Source organism: Apteryx mantelli, chromosome 1 (assembly GCF_036417845.1).
Source record: "Apteryx mantelli isolate bAptMan1 chromosome 1, bAptMan1.hap1, whole genome shotgun sequence".
NCBI classification, from domain to species: Eukaryota; Metazoa; Chordata; class Aves; order Apterygiformes; family Apterygidae; genus Apteryx; species Apteryx mantelli.
In genome coordinates this window covers 207,774,032-207,787,442 of record NC_089978.1, presented here as the reverse complement: position 1 = coordinate 207,787,442, position 13,411 = coordinate 207,774,032, and the positions used below count along the sequence as shown (strand labels likewise).

Genomic DNA, 13,411 nt, shown 5'->3' with positions numbered 1-13,411 from the left:
GTTTTTGTTCCATACATTTATTTATTTTTCATATCTTTCTGGTCATCAGCTTTTCATTGTTTTAAAATATTTTATATGCAAGAAGTGGCCTAGAGTTATGTGCTCTTTTTACACTTATAGTCTATTGGTTTCCTAGTAAATGACTATTTTTTTTAGCAAGTTCTTAAATCCAAAGTGGGACCCTCTTCTTGTTTGCAAGGGTTACTAAGAATGCAAGCCTTTCTTCCAAAATCTGTAGTAACTGCAGTCTTTGTAACATCTGCCTTTTTCCTGAACTTTGCCTGAAAATTACCTGCCTGAAAATTACCTGCATGTCAACACACTGTACATGTTCTGAAGTACTTATTTTAAAAAAAACAGGACTTTTGCATTTGCGTATGTGAGATCTTATGATCGAAACTTGATGATTATTATTAAATCCATCAGACAAGAGAAGAACGGAAAATGGAAGCCATCCTGCAAGCTTTTGCCAGACTAGAAAAAAGAGAAAAAAGAAGAGAGCAGGCTTTGGAAAGAATCAGCACAGCAAAAACTGAGGTTAAATCAGAATGCAAGGAAGCACAGATTCTCAATGACACTGAATTTATTCAGGTAATTATCTGGAACTTTATTTTAAGATTTAACTTTTAACATGGCAATACTGATTAGTTAGGAATCCAAAATATACTTTAAGATGTAGGAAATACTTTTTTTTTCCTCCCCTGAACTCAAATATATTTGACCAAAATCTGTATAGTTTTCTGATGTACAGCAGTGTTAGCCCATGACTTTCAAGAAATCTATGCATAAACTAAGTGAAATTCCTCATTAACAAATTCTATAAACGCACACATACGCACAACTGCTTTGTAATTCAGTCTCTTTTCAAAGATCAAGATGGGAGGTGTTTACAGATGCTGATTTTAGGCAAAGGAGGTAGGGTTTCCTTAGGCACCCTCTATAACCAGTGCACCAGGACATGATTCTGCAGTGGGTTCTTCAGGTTATAATCCTTTCTTTTTCCTTTAGAGAAAGAGAATTACTAAGGCTTAGTTGGTCCTGAATTGCTCTTGCAGAAGATACTTAAATTGTGTCATATAAATAATTTATGCTGCTTGGATGCTGGTACACTTCATATATAGGATTGTTGCTCCTCATCTTGCAAATGCTATTACAGATTCTTATTGTTCCATCTGTTTCCCTGGATAATGTATGTCAGCATGTTAAGTACTTGTATGACCATGGTAGATGTTTAGTTAACTATGGTGAATTACAAAAAGGTCATTGAACTGAAAGATGTTATGATGTAAGCAGCTGATTTCTAGTCCGTAGATGAATAAATGTGGCACGGCAATTCTTACACAACTCTGCAGTGATCTGAGCAGTGACTGATCCGTGTAAATACTCTGTCTGGCAGTGATGTATCAGGTGCTTGGGAGAAAAGTACAGGAAATCTTGCAGTCTGTCTTGAAGAAAGACAGAACTATTAACTCTGAAATATTTCAGTTCTAACCACAGAAATGATATAGAGGCTTTTCGGACTTCTGAAGAAGGATGAACAGACAATGATTTGAGTGAGGTACTTAGCTTTACCTATGAGATTTGTTTAGTGGACTTTGTTTTGTACCAGGAACCAGCAAAAGAAGAAACTGCCACCAAGCCTACCCCAGCCAAAGTGAACAGAGCTAAACAGAGGAAGAGCTTCTCTCGGAGTAGAACTCATATTGGACAGCAGCGTAGGCGACACAGAACTGTCAGCATGTGTTCCGATATCCAGCCCTCTTCTCCGGATGTGGAAGTGACTTCGCAACATAATGAAACTGAGAATGCTGCACTGGTAGCTGAGCCTGAAACAGAAACTGTTGTTACAGAAATGGTTACTGAAACAGAAGCTCCAGCACTTAATAAATGTCCTACTAAGTATCCTAAAACAAAGAAGGTATGTCTCTTTGGGGTGGGGAGAAGAGGATGGACTTAAACTATATAATTTTTTTTTTTAACTCTGTTAAAGATACTGATGCAGCAGTCTATATAGATAGAAAAATAAACTGTTCGATTTTTTTCTTTAAAAATTACCATTATGTATCCACTCACTGCTAAGAGATCAATAAGGTTTGTGTTACGTCTATCAGTAGAAGTTATTTTGGATTTTACGAGACTTTCAAAGCATATCTTTCAGAAATTTGGAACAAATACTTTTGAATGGAAGTACTTTATAAATGGACTGAAATAATATATGTAAACAAAACATACTTAAAGCTATTGGGTGTTGGGGGGGGAGCACGTATGTTTGGCAAATACAAGTCTTTACTTACTTTATTCATTGTATGCTTTAGAATATATTTTAATGGTAGTGAACAAAATATCTCAGTGGAAATTAACTTCTAGTATTTCTGAAACAGCTGTTCCAAAATGAGTGGATTTAAACCTTCCAAAAGTGAACACGCTTTTGGGATTGGAGACTCTTAATTTTCATTAGCACACTGTTTCTAACAAAAAAAATTTCTAGAGTGTATTGCATACAGTTTGGAGAAATGCCACAGTATTTAAAGGCATTCAAAAAAAAAATCCTACACCTGCGAAACTGAATAAAATAATAAAAGGCATGAAAAAAATCTACAGACGGCATTAAAAAGTTTCATTTTCTTCATCATGCTTTACAAGTTCTTCTGAATATTTTATTCACAGGTGTGAATACTTTATTCAGAAGATAGGGAAGGAAACAGAGGAAATACTGATAGAGATTGAAACTTGTTGTTAAATGAATAAAATGATGTAGAAATTATCATCTTAAAACAACCCCCCAAATATACTTAACTTATATTTACATTTTTTTAAGAAGGCAGTGGAGTCATCGTGTAACACTGCTTATTGCATCACTAAATTCTTATCAGAAGGGGGACTAGAATCTGCTCCTTCTATTTTTGTGTTGCATAGGTAAATCAGAAGTTAAGACATCTGAGAAGTCTGAATTTTACTATATATTTTTTCTGTTCTATAACATTAAGGATATATGTCTTGTTGCCTTGTACCCAAATACATCTTCAGTGAAGAGGGAGAGTCCAGATTTAAAAATAAAAAAATTTAAAGAGATTTTTGAAAGACCAACATCTTAAAATTAAACATCATATTATGACAATCTGTTACAATCTGTGTTAAAGCCTTAATATTTACGTGTGATATTCTGGCAAAGTCTCTATTTAACCACTGTAATATTTAGTGAGTTTAGTTGTGTAAAAGATTTAAAAAGCTCCCTCCCCCACCCCCCCCCTTTTTTTTTAAACTTCTTGGATTGTCTTAAGCCTTGCAAATAAAACAAGATGTTGCATTCTGCTTTGAATTGGTCTTCAAGCTGTTACAGTGCAATGAATACTGGTATTTGTATTTTATGTGTAAACACTTTATTTGGAAGGAGTGGGTGCTTCTTGCAAAAATGTTCACTAAAAGCGGAGAACCAGCTCACAGCTGAGAAGGCAGACACTCTGGTTTTCCTCTTCAAGTCTCTACATTGGAGAGAAGGATTAAATCTACTCATTTTGAAAAGTAAAGAATTTGGAGGTGAATCTCAAAAGTATTTAATTCAAAGACTTATATACCTATTAGAGTTCAGTTGCTTTACTTCTGGTTCCCTGTTAGTAGGAACTAAAATCCACTGGCACTTTTTCAATGAAGAAGCTTCTTGAACCAGGTAGGAGAGAATATCCTTTTTTGATAAATGTGCCTTGGTAAATGTGTTGTAGTTTTAATATGACTACAACAGGGAAGAATGTTTAAGATGTCCTACCTGACACCTTGACTGAGAATCTTGATAGTATGGAAATCTGATAATGAGGAGTTAACTTTGTTTGATTAAGATGTCACTATTTCCCCTCAGCTTAGGTGCTCAAGCTTGATTTTAAAATATATCCTGGGATTTTTAACAAAATTCACATCATAAGTGCAATCGATCTGGGCATCTGTGTAGCATGTTCAGTGAGAATGAAACTAAATCTAAAAGGACTAAAGCGTTCTCAGTTTATTTAAAACAAAACAAAACCTTTTATATGCAGAGCAAATCTATACTGATTCCTTCTCACCCCACCCCATTATCTCACCAAACTGTTGACCCTTTGTATTCTTAAACTTGCAACCTGGGAACTACCTGTTTTCTGACTTGCATAATAGTTGACTAGGTGAATAACTAAAGTAAAGACATTTCTAAAAGCCGCTGATCTAAACCACTTATTAAAACACTTACGTTTTCTTTCTCTTTGTTTAGCACTTGGTCAGTGAATGGTTAAGTGAAAAGAGTGAGAAAACAGGAAAACCTACAGACAGTCTTCCAGAAAGGCCTCTGCGTATAACTACTGACCCTGAAGTTCTGGCTACTCAACTGAATTCTTTACCGGGTCTCACTTACAGTCCTCACGTATATTCTACTCCAAAGCACTATATTCGTTTTACTTCACCGTTCCTTTCAGAAAAGAGGAGGAAAAAAGAACCTGTGGAAAATGTTACGGGCTCTTGTAAGAAGGTAATGCTTCCCTTCATTTAACCTGCTCTTGAAATGAAAAGCAAGTTTCTGATGGTTCCCCATACTATATTACTTAAAAGTAAGCCTTATTTACTGGCATGAATCTGTGCAGAAAAAAGTTGTTTTGACAAAATGATTCTATCACTTGTAACACATTTAGAAATGTTTATTTCTAAACTATTGAGTGACTAATTTATTTTTATTACAGCGTTGGCTGAAGCAGGCTTTGGAAGAAGAAAATTCAACAATGATTGATAGATTTAGTTCACCATCTCAAGAGAGATCTAGAAGCCCAGCCATCAATGGTGAAAATAAAAGTCCTTTATTACTGAATGACAGCTGTTCCTTAACAGGTGAAGCTTTTACTAATAAAATACATGAGTTATGTCAAAGCAGGTTAATATTTTCATATCTATGAAGGAATGTTTGTTTGTTTTTTTTTTTTTTAAAGCAATAAGATTATAAAAATCCCAGAGGTAGTTGAACCATTTTCTGATACCTAGTCTTTTGGACAGTTCTTTGAAAGAAATGCTTAGTTGCATAGTGCTTTTTTCTTGATCTGTAACTGACACTTACAGATAAGTAACTGATAAGTAACAACCATTTATCATAGTGATGCTGTACAGATGCTTACAATCATCAAAAGACTGATCATTTTGAGTATGAATATTAGAAGGTTAGGTTACAAACTCATTTTCCATGCTGTTCTGTATATTCAGAATTCCTTTTAAAGTCGGTGGTTCTGTTGTATGCAGGGGGAAAGCTGTATAATCTTTTAATAGTAGTACAAAATGGGAATGTGCTAAAAACTATGAAAATTTTTGTAAGGATATGGAGTGTATTAGATGATTCCTATATACAATCCTGACTTGAATTTCTGTTTTTGAACTGAACAGTCTGTGCATCTTTAGATGCACAGAAGTTGACACTTCCTTTTTTGAAAACTTTTTTGGAAACAGTGCTTCCCATCGTCCTAGCATGGAAAATTTCAGATGTTAGTCTCTGCAGAATGTTTAAGAGTTTATTTTTCAGGAAGTCTGGCCTTTGAGATTTTTGTAGTCTTACTGATTCTAAAATGGAGTTGATAATTTTATTGCATCAAGTATTTGAGAAACACTTTGTGATTACCATATCTAGATCTCTTCTAGCTCTTTTTCTTTCCACTCTAATTTTAACATACAGATTTAACCACGCCATTAAAAAAACGAAGACTGTATCAGCTGTTGGAGTCTGCTTTCTCAGAAACGTCCACACCTACTCCTTCTCCATATGCCACACCAACTCATGCTGACATCGCTGCCACAGAGCCATCATTGTTTGCTACTCCTCCTAGGATAAAAACGGAAGACGAAACTTGTAGAAATGGTTACAAACCCATATATTCACCAGTTACTCCTGTAACTCCATGTATACATGGAAATACCATGCACTTTGAGGTAAGATTTGTAGTGAATTTCAGTGTGTGGAGATATACCATTATAGTATAAATCAGTATTTGTACTCCAGTTACAAGGTTTTTTTTTACGTGTTCATCTAGGCTGAAAAGAAACTGACTCATAATTTCTTCTTCTTTGTTTAGAATATTTCCTCACCTGACAGTTCCCCAGAAATAAAGAGGCGAGCTTACAGTCAAGAGGTAAGGATCTTTGCAGAAAACTGCAGATGGTCTTGTTCTCTTGATTTGATCTGTACAGCTGGACCATTCTTGGTTTAATGCTTTTTACCAGATAGTGTAAGTTATCTGGAATGTAATGGGTGACTTCCTCTCTTGTTCTGTTTGTTCTTTACTGTATATTTCCATTTTTCCTCTTCCATTTTCTATCTTAAACTGGTTCTTCTCTCTTCTTTTTCTGTCTCACTTAAAAATCCTAATGGTTGTCCTTGACAAGCAATAATTACTATAATTTATAGGTAAGTACAGAAAAACAACGCTGGTACTTTAAAATTTACTTTTATTCTGCTTGTACCATTTCTTCTTGTTACCAGCATCTCTTAAACATTTTGCTTGAGCCAAGTTAGGTTTAAAGTGAGGAAAGGTAATAAATATTGTGTCCAGGGGGATTAGTTTAGGTGCTGAAATGCGCCCAAACTAGTTCCAGATTGATGTGTCTTGTTGCGCTGCACTGGAATGATTCTCATGGTTGAACCACTAGAGGGCGATCTTATCCTTAAATACAAGAACTTTTGCAGTGATGTTTTTGTCCAAAATAAAAGAATAATGAAAATGCATTATGTAAAGCTCCACAACAATATGTAACTTGAATTATGGGTGATAACTACAAAATTTGTATTAAGATGTCCAACCATAAGCTTAACACATAGAAGAAACAGGTAAAATAAGTAACAATAAAAATTTAGCTGATTATATTTCTAAAGAACTTCACTTTTTGATGAGTCTTGCAAATTAATGATCCAAATACTCTTCAATGAATTAAGTATATTTTTAAGTCAACATCTTAAGTGTTGAAATACCAACATTTTTTCTACTGTCATAACTGTGAATTGAATTTAAAAATTTGTTTTTAAATGATTGTAATTGAATTTTTTAGTGTTCATCAAATTCAAATTAAAAAGAGGGGTTTTATATAGGAACTTCTCTTTCTAACAGAAGTTTTAAAAAATAAATAAAAAAATATCATGAAAGCCTTTAAAACAGGTTGGTTTAGAGAAGACACTTCCAGCTATGGATATGTGCTGGGTTCTTCACACTTAATTCATTTATAAGTAGTACCAAGATCAGTTTCTATAATTTCAGAATTTTTTTCTTCTACAAAATACTGGTTTTAATATTGTCTTAAAATTCTAAGGTGTTCTGGGAAAGTTTTTCCTTCTCTTCCCCCTTTCCTTCCTTGAAATAAGTGTGTCATTGCTAAGGATCTCTTTTTCATTTAAGTGAAGCAAGTGCTTTTAACCCTTCCAGGCCAAAGATTTGCTTCTGTTAAAGCTCTTTCTCTCCTTCCTCTGCCAGTCATAAATAAAAGCTGGTATTTAAAATTTAAGTTAAATTTTTGACTTTGGTCCATATGCATTTCATTAAGATGCTTTTACATAATGCATAGAAATAGTTAGAAATAAATGTCTTGTTATAGAGCTGATTCTTAAAGAAATTCACAGCATCAGATGGTCTTAAATCTCACTTAAAAGCATAACTGAATGTCAAAATAGGAAGAGTTGTAATATGGAAAAATAGTTAACATGCTTTTTTTTTTTTTTAAAGGGATATGACAGAGCATCGATTCTAGCACTGAATTCTTTCAGAAATTCTAATCTGACAGAAATGGGCCTGCAAGAAATTAAGACTATTGGATATTCCAGTCCAAGGAATAGGACCGATGTCACACGGCAGTGCACTGGAGAAATGGAATCTGTGTCAGACCTCCAGCTGGGACTCGAAGTAATTGAGCAAAGTGCACTGCATAAAAACCTGGAAGCCCCCACACATGATAGGACTGATTCAAACAGCCAACTAGAAACTGCTCATTGTGGACGGGGCACAATTTATTCTTCCTGGGTAAAAAGTCCCGACAGGACAGGTGTAAATTTCTCAGTGAATTCTAATTTGAGGGACTTGACACCTTCACATCAGTTGGAGGTAGGAGGTGGATTCAGAATAAGCGAGTCAAAGTGCCTGATTCAAGACGATGCTAGAGGCATGTTCATGGAAGCATCTGTTTTTTGTACTTCAGAAGATGGAATTGCATCTGGCTTTGGAAGGACTGTCAATAACGACAACTTGATGGATGGAAATTGCACACCCCAGAATCCTCCACAAAAGAAAAAGGTTATAATTTTAAGAATCACTTGGTCTTTCTTATCTAGTCTGCTAATCGTATTTCTATAATGGAAAGAACCATGCTAATTAAAAAAAAAAAAAAAAAAAAGTGGGGGGGAGGTGGAAATCCTGCTGGCTAATCTTTAGATATTACAGCACAGATGTTACTGAGGAGGAATTATGAAGAGCAAAGTCACACATCCATTAATAAATGTAATTTTCCAATCTAATAGATAAAAATTCACTTTTATTCATAGTTTTCATTTAATGTCATTTTATATGAATCATAAATGACTTGCTCAATAATAAAACTTGTGTTTGGAAAATAAGCACAATCGAAATTTGTAAGTCTCATCACACAGATCTTGTAGGTAAGTTACATGATCATGGAATCAAAATTGAAAGTTATCCTGCATAAATGTCTTGACGACACCTTATTGTCAAGATACATTCCCTTTTCTTGCAGAAAGGATGACAAACATTGAGGATGATAGTCTCCAATACAATAGCTTATCTCTTCTGTCTGTTAACAGACTGTAATAATTTATCTTTCTTGTTTAAAAGATAAGATTTATTTTCTTTGTGGAAGTAATGATCTGGGTGGAGGGAGGCTGTGTGCAAGCACGCGCATGGTGAGGTTTTGGTTTCCCTGCCCTGTTATGGGGGCACCTTCTAGGAGTGCTCATGATTGTTCCTTCCACTGTGCTCCATCAGAACTAAAATTCAGTTTCCCTCGCTTCAAACTGAGACATGGCTGAAGCAAGGTAGTAGGAGCTTTGTTCGTACCTGGTCCCGGACCCTGAGAAGTTTTATATATTTCATTCATGTTACTGTAGCCCTGCCATTTTTGCAAAGCAAGCTAACATAAAGAAGCCAAAATTTCTGTAGCTTCCTGTTCTTCTTCATCTGAAGGTTAAATAAGTTTGTTCTCTTCAAATCCAAGCAATGCTTCAGTAACTGTGCCCCGCCCCCCCCCCCCCTTTTTCTTGCTTACAAGGAATCTTTCCTAGTTATTACTGCTGAGGGCTTGTGATACACCGAATAACCCCAAATGCAAACAGGTGCGGCTCATCTGCCCCCCCACAGGCAGGCACTTTGTGTTCCTGTCTAAAAGACTGTTTGAGAAAACAGCCAGTATCTGTACTTCTAAAAAAATGGGTTTTAGGCTTTCCAAGGACAGGCAAAAATATTTAGTAACTCTTACTGTCTCAAAGGGGAAAAAATCTCACCCAAGGAGAAGGTGAAGGGGAGAATTCAGGAGTTTTGGAGGAGGAGAATAATTAGAAGCCTTTGCCCAAAATCGGATTGATGTGCATGTCTTTATGCAGCTATTCAAGGAAGTTATTCCACATCTCCACGTTTTTATGGGCATTTTCTCATCTGTTTTCTCTCAGTATTGTACAAGTCTGTCTCATTCTAATGAGTCCTGTACATAGTGGCAATACTTTATTTTCTTTTCAAATAGCACCCATAGATTTTTATCCATTCTTTACACTTCAAGTAATATTCTTCAAGAGATCCCAGTCACATGATGTGGAAATAATATCAATTGTTTCAAAGCAAGATCAATTCTTAACCTGAATTTTATGAAAAATTAGATATTCTCAATTCTTCTTACCCTTACACACAGATTAGTCTTTAATAGATAGATCTGGAGGGAGGAAAAAAAAAGAAAGACACCCTTCCCCCCCCCCCCCCAACCCAAGGACTACAGACAAACAAGGCCTTCTTGCACGTGTGCTCTCTCACATGCGCACTCTCTCCCTCCCAGTTTCTCTGTTCACTTTTATTGAGGACTGAGCCATATAAACTTGAATTCTTTCATTATTGCACTTCAGTTTCTTGTTTGGATGCTAGAAAATTCAGCGTAGTTTGCTGTGAAGTACAACAGCAGGTATGAAAACATTAAATGTAACTGGCACAAAAAGAATTTTCTTTTATATAATGAGATCAGAAGTTCAGGATTTCAGTTTTCTGCTTGAAATCCTAAAGATGCATGGTGAAAGCTTTTTTCTTTTTTTTTTTTCCCCTCACTGAAAGTAATTTCTTAAATTCTTAAACTGTTTTCTATTACATAAAAGCTATTATGTACTAAGGCTTTTTTAATATAGAAAGTAGAAACTATTTGTCCTTTCATGTATCATTGTTTTCGGTAATAAACCATTTTACTTGAAATTTAGCATCAAAATATGTTTCAAATCAGTCTTTTTAGACTGCAGTAAAGACATTGATTTAAAATGAATGGGGAGAAGAATGCAAATTTAAGTTACAGATTCCTTATATTGAGAAAAATTTATGAAGAGCTTGGCGAAACCTTTCATCTATGTACTAGAGTGGAGCTAAAGCCTGGTAGGTTTTTAACGTGAGTTAGACTGAAACAAGAATGTAACATCTCTTAAAACTAGCATTATTGTATAAATATTCCTTTATTAGTGCTGCAGTTGTAGAAATGCTGTGAACTCCATTGTATCTTCAACCAACAGTACAACTTCAGGAAGCAATTTCCCCATTTTCTTGCTGATCCACATCAACTACTTGATCTTCTCTGAGGCAAAATCCATACTTCCTTCTCTTGGCAGAAGCTTTTCTTTGCATCTTTCTTTTAGTTCCTACTACCTAGTACACTGTAAATCCACCGTTAATGGGGTGAAATATCTTCAATTAATCTACCCCCGTTTTCCTTTAGAACCAGGTAAATGGTATGTCTTACTGAAAGTATGCATTTAACTTACTCCCCTGAAAGTGTCAAAAAGAAGCAAGTAAATTTTCCCTCTAATCTTTTCTCCATAGGTATCCTTATTAGAATACCGTAAGAGACAGCGAGAAGCTAGAAAAAGTGGCTCAAAGACGGAAAACTTTCCCCTGGTTACTGTATCGCCTCATGCTGCTGGTGGAGGAAACATAAGCAGTAACAATGGTGCTAATGATGGGTTTAACAACGGTGGTGAAAATGGGGAGCAAACTGATAACGCTGCAAGCCTGCCGTTACCACTGCCAACTACTGTTTATAATGCAGCTCCAGAAGAGATTGGCAACAGTTGTGCAATTAAGGAAACTTCTTCCAGTGAGAAGAATGAACCAGAAGTTCAATGGTAAGCAACAAAACTTTCAAAAGAATTATCTACTTAAAAAAGCCTGTTGTATTTGAAATGTGTGACTACTGATCAGAAGCTCTCATTTCAGATTAGTGAGTAGTTGTTTGGGCAAGACAAGTCGTGTATTACTGTAGGTTATAAAACTACACAGTATAGTTAAGAGTGTAACTCTTCAGAAGATGATATTGATGAGTACGCATGCTCCTTCCACAACTGCACGAGTCAGGCTGTGTGTGCTGGCTAAGGAGTACGGAGGAGGGAGCAACAGTATGATGGAGAGAGGCTGGTCTGACGGCTTGAGAGTCTGGTTCTCAGCGTGGCTGAGGCTGCGCACTCCACTGCAGTGGAGGTGCAGTCCTTGCATCTCCAGTGCTTCATCTGTGGACTGAAGGTAATGCTGCTTCATGCAGAAACTAGCATTTTATATTGTAAGCAAAGGATGTGGAAAATAAAACAACAAAGAATTTACCAGTAACTTTCTCCAGTAATCCTGCTGACTACACAGGAATTTGTTTTAGCACAACAGTATTGTGGAATATTACCATATGTTCTTGCCTGAAACAAACGGAGTTTTGTAGAGTGCTGTTGTTGTTGTTCTTCTTCTTGGCCAGATTGTGAGAATGAATTGATTATAGAAGAGACAAAGACATGGTTGTCATTTCCTACGCGCTATTTGGCAAGTTGAATCTAAAAATTTAAAATTCTTTGTAGTTGTCTAGTATTTACAACTACGGATCCAGTTTTAAAGAGCAAACTCCTTTTTTCTTAAAAAGAATAATTTTTTTCCAGCTTTTGAAGAAAACAGCTTTCTACAAATGGTGAATATGAAACAGTGCCCAAAGCCTCCATTTCTGAAATGTAGCTTTTGGTGTTAGATTTGTCAACTGTTTAAAATATATATAAAATGAAAAGAGCATTCACAGGTCTGTTGTGCTTTTTTTTTTTTTTAAACAGGAATTTTCAGTTTTCTTAATGTAAGAATGTTGCAGGAAATTAATGTATTAAAATATTTTAAGTGTGAGGAAAATCAGATGTAAACTACCTAACAAATCACATTCCTTAGGTGGAACCAGTTATTTGGCTCTTTTGTGTAGTCAACACTGTAAACTTTCTCTGACCCTATATTTGCATATACCTTGTCCTAAATTTAGGACATGTGGGAGTACCTTCTCTTAAATATAAAATATGCTCCTCTCTTCAAGGACTGCATCAACCTCTGTGGAACAAGTGAGAGAACGAAGTTATCAGAGAGCTTTACTTCTCAGTGATCATAGGAAAGACAAAGACAGCGGTGAGTTGATTTATCATGTCGAAGGTGGATTAATCTAAGCAGTCCCCCATGGTAGTCCTTAATCATTCTAATATTATGTTTGGGTCTCCTTCATCTGTAGGAGGAGAATCACCTTGTAGCCCATGCTCACCGTCTCATGTTCAGTCTCCACCTTCATCTCATTCAAATCTCATTTCCCAGTTGCAGCTTAAGGTCCCTTCTTTCACTGAATTTATGGAAGGTCAGTAAGCAGATGACCTTGTATGACACTTGACATATTGAATAGTCTCTTACAACAACTTTAAGTAGCTCTTTAGAGTCAAATGTAAAGTGCTTAGTGGTCTTTGCAAAAGACTTGTTTTTTTCCTGCTTTTATATTTTTTCTGATTTATGTCTGTAGAACCTGATCCTGAAAATCCAGAGCCCACTTCTGAATGTCCGTCCCCAGATACTTCACAAAAGATTTGTAAGAGTCCTTCAAAAGCAAGCAAGGTAAAGCACTGTCTGTGCAGGTGCATGTGTGTGTAACTGTGTGTGTATATATTATATAATATGCATATTAATACATACATACCTCTTGGATTTATTTTTTTTAAATGTTAGTTTCATGATTTAGTTCTTTAAGATGGACATGTGTGCATGTAATCTTTCTGTTAAATATTCTTGCAAATGTTTATATTAATGGTAGCTCATACATGCTAAAAACCTGATTTATGTTTTGTTGTTTCAGTAGGGTATCTATACATAATCTTGCATTCTGTACACACAGAAGATATTATATC

The 13,411-nt window shown here is 35.6% G+C and overlaps 1 protein-coding gene across 8 annotated transcripts in view; it reads left to right on the top strand.

Moving 5' to 3' along the window:
- KMT2E (lysine methyltransferase 2E (inactive)) overlaps nt 1-13,411 on the top strand; it is a 69,180-nt gene that overhangs the window by 52,870 nt on the left and 2,899 nt on the right. For 7 of the 8 annotated variants that reach the window (XM_067316499.1, XM_067316508.1, XM_067316473.1 and 4 more), the window contains 11 exons: nt 427-591; nt 1,610-1,918; nt 4,238-4,492; nt 4,701-4,845; nt 5,675-5,928; nt 6,072-6,128; nt 7,710-8,273; nt 11,055-11,356; nt 12,562-12,650; nt 12,751-12,870; nt 13,030-13,121. In XM_067316499.1, coding sequence (XP_067172600.1) covers nt 427-591; nt 1,610-1,918; nt 4,238-4,492; nt 4,701-4,845; nt 5,675-5,928; nt 6,072-6,128; nt 7,710-8,273; nt 11,055-11,356; nt 12,562-12,650; nt 12,751-12,870; nt 13,030-13,121 — 2,352 coding nt within the window. The remainder of the gene's footprint in view (nt 1-426; nt 592-1,609; nt 1,919-4,237; nt 4,493-4,700; nt 4,846-5,674; nt 5,929-6,071; nt 6,129-7,709; nt 8,274-11,054; nt 11,357-12,561; nt 12,651-12,750; nt 12,871-13,029; nt 13,122-13,411) is intronic. The other variant, XM_067316519.1, reaches the window with a different exon arrangement.